The sequence below is a fragment of the Eriocheir sinensis genome, chromosome 56 (assembly GCF_024679095.1).
Source record: "Eriocheir sinensis breed Jianghai 21 chromosome 56, ASM2467909v1, whole genome shotgun sequence".
Classification (NCBI taxonomy): Eukaryota; Metazoa; Arthropoda; class Malacostraca; order Decapoda; family Varunidae; genus Eriocheir; species Eriocheir sinensis.
In genome coordinates this window covers 5,164,883-5,172,382 of record NC_066564.1, presented here as the reverse complement: position 1 = coordinate 5,172,382, position 7,500 = coordinate 5,164,883, and the positions used below count along the sequence as shown (strand labels likewise).

General features: G+C 35.6%; 1 protein-coding gene across 9 annotated transcripts in view; it reads left to right on the top strand.

Annotated features, from left to right (window-relative positions):
* LOC126984194 (thyroid receptor-interacting protein 11-like) overlaps nucleotides 1-7,500 on the top strand; it is a 165,845-nt gene that overhangs the window by 94,832 nt on the left and 63,513 nt on the right. For all 9 annotated transcript variants that reach the window (XM_050837691.1, XM_050837692.1, XM_050837689.1 and 6 more), the window contains one exon: nucleotides 1,768-1,968. In XM_050837691.1, the coding sequence (XP_050693648.1) occupies nucleotides 1,768-1,968 (201 nt within the window). The remainder of the gene's footprint in view (nucleotides 1-1,767; nucleotides 1,969-7,500) is intronic.

Sequence of the window (7,500 nt, the reverse complement as noted above, 5' to 3'; positions counted from 1 at the left end):
ACTCATCTTCCTTTTTTTCCTTTATCTTTTTTTTTGTGTGTATTTTTCCACTATTTTTCTTCCTTTTTTTCCTCCTCTATCATTTTCTTCCTCTTTTTTGCCTCCTCCTCCTCCTCCTCCTCCTCCTCCTCCTCTGCCTTTCCTTTTATTTTTCTTTCGTTAGCTTATTTATTTTTTCTTTTATTTTTCCCCCCATGTTTTCCTCTTCTTTTTCTTCTTTTTTCCTCCTCTCCATCTTCCTCCTCCACCTCTTCCTCTTCCTTTCCTAAAAAAAATTCACCCACTATTATTATTATTTTTTGCCTTTTCCTATGTTTTTCTCTTCTTTTTCTTCTTTTTTCCTCCTCTTCACCTTCTTCCTCCTCTTCCTCCTCCTCCTCCTCCTCCTTTCCTAAAAAAATTCACCCATTATTATTATCTTTTTTTTTGCCTTTTCCTGTGTTTTTCTCTTCTTTTTCTTCTTTTTTCCTCCTCTCCACCTTCTTCCTCCTCCTCCTCCTCCTCCTCCTCCTCCTCCTCCTCCTCCTCCTCCTCCTTCGCCGCCCCGCCACTTCGCCACAAATGCAGTAAAGGTAATTTTATTTTGTCTATCATTCGCTCCCTATCCAACACATATCACGCACTGTTTGCTCTCTCTCTCTCTCTCTCTCTCTCTCTCTCTCTCTCTCTCTCTCTCTCTCTCTCTCTCTCTCAGGAATGTCGTTCTAAGCTCTTTCTCCTTTATGCAGGCTTTCGTGTCTTCCTTTTCTTCTTCTTCTTTATCATATTCCTTTTGTTGTTGTTGTTGTTGTTGTTGTTCTTCTTCTTCTTCTTCTTCTTCTGTCTTTGTCTGAGAGTAAGGGAAGACGATTATATGCTGATGGAAGAAAGAAAGGATGAATGAATGAGTGGATGGAATAACAGTGAAAGCTGAAAAGAAAAGAAAAGAAACAAACAACCTATGAGAGAGAGAGAGAGAGAGAGTGTGTGTGTGTGTGTGTGTGTGTGTAAAGGGAAATATATGATAGTAAACCAGTGATGAAAGATAGATAGACAGATTGACAGACACGTTACAGAGGAAAGAAAGGAGAAAGAATAAATAAAAGTAAATAAATAAAGATAGATAGATAAAGTAGATAGATATATAAATATATGAATAGATAGAGAGACAGATACGTTACGACATTGATGAACCCGAGAATTTATATAGATATACATGGATACATTTGCATAGGTATACATAGATAGAGTTACAGAGATATTTACATAGATATACAAATAAAAAAAATATATATATACACATTTTTTTATCTCTTACGTCGTATTTCTAGGTCAGGAAGGAGGAGGAGGAGGAGGAGGAGGAAGAAGAGGAGGAGGAGGAGGAGGAAAAGATATCTAAATGTTTACGTGAATCATGCAAAACAACAACACACACACACACACACTCTCTCTCTCTCTCTCTCTCTCTCTCTCTCTCTCTCTCTCTCTCTCTCTCTCTCTCTCTCTCTCTCTCTCTCTCTCTCTCTCTCTCTCTCACACACTCACACACAAACAAACAACCCAACCATACCTCTAACTATCTATCTATATCTATCTATCTGTCTGTCTGTCTTTTTTATTATTCTAAGACACGAAACAGGTAGAGAGGGAGAAGTGTGGACACGATACGCTGCCTATCTATTTATCTATCTATCTATCTATCTATCTATCTATCTATCTATCTATCTATCTGTCTGTCTACCTATCTTGATGTCATAATTATCTATGTATTTTTTCTCCCCATTTCAGGATGACCTTCGGCAGCTGAGGGAGAAGAGTGTGGAGTGGGGGTGGAGTGCTGAGGAAGGGGAGGAGGGAGGTAGTGGTGGTGGTGTCTCCCTCAAACAGCCCAAGTCACCTGGATCCCCCTCACCCCCCTCACCTGGCCAACAACAACAACAACAATCATCTGAGAAACAACTAGCCTGGCAGGAACATCTTAATCAACAAGTGAGTGCTTTTTTTATTTATTTATTTATTTATTTATTTATTTATTATTTTTTTTACATCAAAGGAGTCAGCTCAAGGGCATAAAATAAGGAAACAAATATGAAAAAAAGCCCGCTACTCGCTGCTCCTAAAAAGAGTTAGAGGAGTGGCCGAAAGAGAGGTCAATTTCGGGTTATTTTCTTGTTCTTTATAGAGGAGTGACCGAAAGAGAGGTCAATTTTTTGTTATTTTCTTCTTCTTTATAGAGGAGTGGCCGAAAGAGAGGTCAATTTTGGGTTATTTTCTTGTTCTTTATAGAGGAGTGGCCGAAAGAGAGGTCAATTTCGTGTTATTTTCTTCTTCTTTATAGAGGAGTGGCCGAAAGAGAGGTCAATTTCGTGTTATTTTCTTCTTTATAGAGGAGTGGCCGAAAGAGAGGTCAATTTCGTGTTATTTTCTTCTTTATAGAGGAGTGGCCGAAAGAGAGGTCAATTTCGGGTTATTTTCTTGTTCTTTATAGAGGAGTGACCGAAAGAGAGGTCAACTTCGGGTTATTTTCTTCTTCTTTATAGAGGAGTGGCCGAAAGAGAGGTCAATTTCGTGTTATTTTTTTGTTCTTTATAGAGGAGTGGCCGAAAGAGAGGTCAACTTCGGGTTATTTTCTTCTTCTTTATAGAGGAGTGACCGAAAGAGAGGTCAATTTCGTGTTATTTTCTTGTTCTTTATAGGCCGAAAGAGAGATTTCAATATTTTATTTTCTTTATTTTTATTTACGCTTGGCCTGTGGCGCCAGTAATCTTTCTTGGTGCAGCCTGGTGGTCGGCCCAAGGCAGTTACAGCGCAGGCAAGTGTTTATATTGGCGCCATTTTGCTTGGTTCATGCTACCCCACGGAGCTCATTTATGATCCACTTTTAGAGAGAATCCAGAATCCGGGTTGATAGGTGGACTTCAGGACAGCATGTGGGTAGTCTTAGGCCAATCGGCGGTGACTGAAAAAATGTCAGCTTGTTTGTAGCGGCGGGCGGGGCTCGAACCTGTATCCTCATGAACGCCGCGCCCGCATGCTGGACACTCAGCCACCGCCTCCTCCATTCTACTTTTTTTTTTTGTTTCTATTTTTACTTTCTTGGATTTCAGACTTTTTTTTCTCTCCTCCTTGTTCTTCTTCACCCTTTGTTCTTGTGCATTGATGTTTTCGTTTTTGTTCAGTTCTGATTCTTTTTCTACATCTAAGTCATTTTTCTTGTTTTCTTCTTCATTATCCTTCTTATTCTTGTTTTTTGTGTTCATCATCACCCTACTGTTCTTGTTCTTATATTTGGTTCTATTTCATTTTGTTCTTTTTTTTTTATCTCTTATGACCTTCTATTTTTCTTGTTTTCGTTCTTCATTGTCCTTCCCATTCTTGCTTTTCTTCATCATCACCCTCTCGGTTTTGCTATTATAATTGGATCAACTTCACATATATTTTGTCTTTTTATCCTTTTGGCTGTGTATCTTTTAATTGCTTTCTTCGCTATGTGTATAAAGCGCTAATGTCAACTTATGCGCGCTGCCACGTAATATCTGAAAGCGTATTACCAGTTAAACGGTTTAGCTGACCAGAGAGAGAGAGAGAGAGAGAGCATGGGAGGAATAAAACATTACCATTAACAATTTTAGAGGAAAATCCGTAAAAAGAAATATTAGGAAAGGAAGAGAATGAGGGGGAAATACAGAGAGAGAGAGAGAGAGAGAGAGAGAGAGAGAGAGAGTTAATACATACATGAATATAACACAAGGAAAAAAAACTGCACCTCCTGTTATTTCATTTGTGTGACTTCTGAATAAATAAAGGAGGAGAATGTTAATAAGTGTTCCTTGGGTGATAGAGTTTTTGGTATCAGAAATAGAATATGGCGTAAAAATACCATAGACTTTCTTTACGTGTGTGTGTGTGTGTGTGTGTGTGTGTGTGTGTGTGTGTGTGTGTGTGTGTGTGTGTGTGTGAGAGAGAGAGAGAGACCGCCACGGCATCAATATACTCGTTTGTGTGTGTGTGTGTGTGTGTGTGTGTGTGTGTGTGTGTGTGTGTGTGTGTGTGTGTGTACGGCAGTAAATCAAAGGCGGGATTACGTGAACCTAGGGCTATTAATTATTTCTCTCTCTCTCTCTCTCTCTCTCTCTCTCTCTCTCTCTCTCTCTCTCTCTCTCTCTCTCTTGTTTATTATTAGTTATTTTCTTTGTATTTTCGTCTTCGTTAATATTTTTTTCTTTTTTTGTTTTCAGTTTCTAATTTCACTTTTCTCGTATTTATTATAATTTTTTCTTTTCAATTATTTCTTCGTCTCGAGTTCTTTTTTTTTTTTACCCTTGTCGCTTCATATTCTCTCTAATTCCCCATCTTTCTTTTTTATATCCTTTCCTTTCTTTTTTTTTTCGTCGACTTCGTAAATACTAATAGTTGTTTTATTTGTCCTTATTTTGTCTTTCTAATTCCTTCTCTTCTCACGTTTATCAATATTTTCCTTATTTTTGTTTCGTTTTTCACTTTCTAATTCACCTCCTTTCTTTTTTTTTTACTATTTCTCCTTTGTTTGTTTTTTTCTTCTTCGTTGATTTCATTAAATTACTTGTTTTGTTTTTTCTATCGCTTTATACTCTTTTAATTCCCCTATTCTCTTTTTAATCGATTATTCTCTCTCTCTCTCTCTCTCTCTCTCTCTCTCTCTCTCTCTCTCTCTCTCTCTCTCTCTCTCTCTCTCTCTCTCTCTCTCTCTCTCTCTCTCTCTCTCTCTCTTATTGATTTATCCTCCTTTTCTCTCTTCCTTCCTTCGTTGAGTTCGTAAATAATTCGCTATGTTAGACCGTGTTGTTTGTTCGTTCGTTCGTTCGTCGTGTTCATTTATTGACATGTTTATTTCACTCTTTTCGCAATTCTCTTTCTTTTCTTTTCCTTTATTTATTTGGTTTATCCTTTACTTTCTTCTTACTTTCTCCCTTTTTTCCTTTCTTTTCTTATTTTCTTTCTTTTTTTTCCTTCCTTTCTTTCTTCTTTCTTTCTCCTTCGTTAAGTTCGTTTGATGATAAATTCTCTTTGTTATTTCTCTTTCTTTTTTTTTTCGTTGTTTTTATTCATTCATTTGTTTTTTTCTCTTCTAATTCCTTTTTCTTTTTTCTATTTATTTTTCTTTTTTTCATTTCTTCTTCCTTCTTCGTTAAACTCGATAATGATGGTCTTTTGTTTTCTTTGTTTTTATTTATTTCGTCTTCATTCATTTATTTATTTTTCGTACATGTTCTAATTTATTTCTTTTTTTATACTTTTATTTCGATTTATCTCTTATTTTTCACTTTCTCCTCCTTCGTTGAACTCGTTGATAATGTTATTTTTTTCTTTTTTTGTCGTTTTCGTTCATTCATTTATTTATTTTTCGTACATGTTCTAATTTATTTCTTTTTTTATACTTTTATTTCGATTTATCTCTTATTTTTCACTTTCTCCTCCTTCGTTGAACTCGTGATAATGTTATTTTTTTTCTTTTTCTTTTTGTCGTTTTCATTCATTCATTTATTTTTGTTTCATTTCTTCTAATTCCTCTTTCTTCATTTTTTTTTTTGTAGTTTTTAGATTCATTCATTATTCATTTTTTTCTTTTCCTTCTTGGTTGAACTTATTAATCATTCTTTGTTTTTTTCTTCCTATCTTTTTCCTCGTTTTATTTTATTATCTATTTTTATCACGTTTCTTCTAATTCCCTCATTTGTTTATATGTAGATTTATCCTTCTTTTCCTTCTTCCTCTTTCGTTGAACTCGTTAATAATGCTCTTTGGGTTTTTTTCTTCTTATTTGCTTCCTCGTTTTCCTTAATTTATTCACACTTAACTAACCTCCTATCTTCTTTTTCTCGCCTACGTCCTTATTTATTTATTTATTCACTTATTTTCTTCTTCCTCTCTTTATCGTAACTTTTCATTATTAATCGCTCCCTCTTCTTTTTTATTTTTTTTTGCGGGTTCGAGTTTGATTAATTCATCTATAGAAAACCTTATTCACAAGTCCTATTGCTTATATATATCTGACCGGGGCGGATGGGTGTAATAGTATAGAAAAGGGTGAAAAGGTAAGAATAATAATGGGAGGGGGAGGAGGTAAGGAAGGGGGAGGAAGAGGAAAGGGAGGGGAAGGAAGGGATGTGGAAGAGTAAAGGAAGGAAAAAAGAGGAAAGGAAAGGAAAAGAGAGGGGAGGAAAAAGGGGAAAGAGGAGGAAAAGAGAGGGGAGGAAAAGGGGAAAGAAGGGATGAGGAAAAGTAAAGGAAGGAGGAAAGAGGAAAGAGGAGGAAAAGAGAGGGGAGGAAAAGGGGTGAGGAAAAGTAAAGGAAGGAAAAAAGAGGAAAGAGGAGGAAAAGAGAGGGGAGGAAAAGGGGTGAGGAAAAGTAAAGGAAGGAAAAAAGAGGAAAGAGGAGGTAAAGAGAGGGGAGGAAAAGGGGTGAGGAAAAGGAAAGAGAAGGAAAAGAGAGGGGAGGAAAAGGGGAAGAAAGAGGGTAAGGAAAAAGAAAAGGAAAAGAAAAAGGAAGGAAAGGAAAAAGAGAGGAAAAGGAAAGAGAGGGAAAGGAAAGGAAGGAAATTTGACATCTTAGTGTTTAAATATTCTCTTCATTAATTAATTAGTGTCTTTCATATCGCTAATCTCACCTGTTTTATTTTTTCTTTTACCTTTTTTTCGAGTTTATCAAAATATTCAGTTTACATCTAAAATTTCCACTTAAACACGTAACTCTTTTTTCCTATTTTACATCTGATTATTTAAATATTTTGTTCATATATTATTTAGTGTCTTTCTTTTTATATAAATTGTTAATCGTACTTATTATTTTTTTCTCCTTTTACCAATGTTTAGTTTACATGTTAATATTTCTACTTAAACACGTAACTACTTTTCCTCCCTTTTTTCTATTTTTTCTATCGATTTTTTACATTAATCCTTCAGTTTTTTTTTATCCATCTTGTTTTCACTCTATTTTTTTCTCCCTATCGACTCTATACTTTTCCTTGTGTGTAACGTTTTTTTTTTTTTTTTCTCTAAGGTAATCTATCCATTTTCTCTTTTTCTATTTACTTTTTATTTTCCTAATGTAACGTTTGTGTATTTTTTCTCTCCTCTGATGTTAACTTTCACAACTATTTCTTTTTCTCTTTTTATTTTCTATATATTATTTCTTCCTTATATTATGTAGAATTTGTGTATTTTTTCTCTCCTATGTTAACTTTCACAACTATTTCTTTTTCTCTTTTTATTTTCTATATATTATTTCTTCCTTATATTATGTAGAATTTGTTTGCTTATTTAATCTACCTCAACCCTTCTATTTCTTTCCCTTTACATGTCAACTTCACATAATTATATACTTTCATCTACCTCGTGTGTGTGTGTGTGTGTGTGTGTGTGTGTGTGTGTGTGAAGTGGCATGAGGTGTGGTGTGTGCGTGCGTGCGTGCGGTGGAGTATACAAGGGAGGTGAGGTGGAGGAGGGTGGAGAGGTGGAGAGAGGGAGGGAGTGACGCTCATGA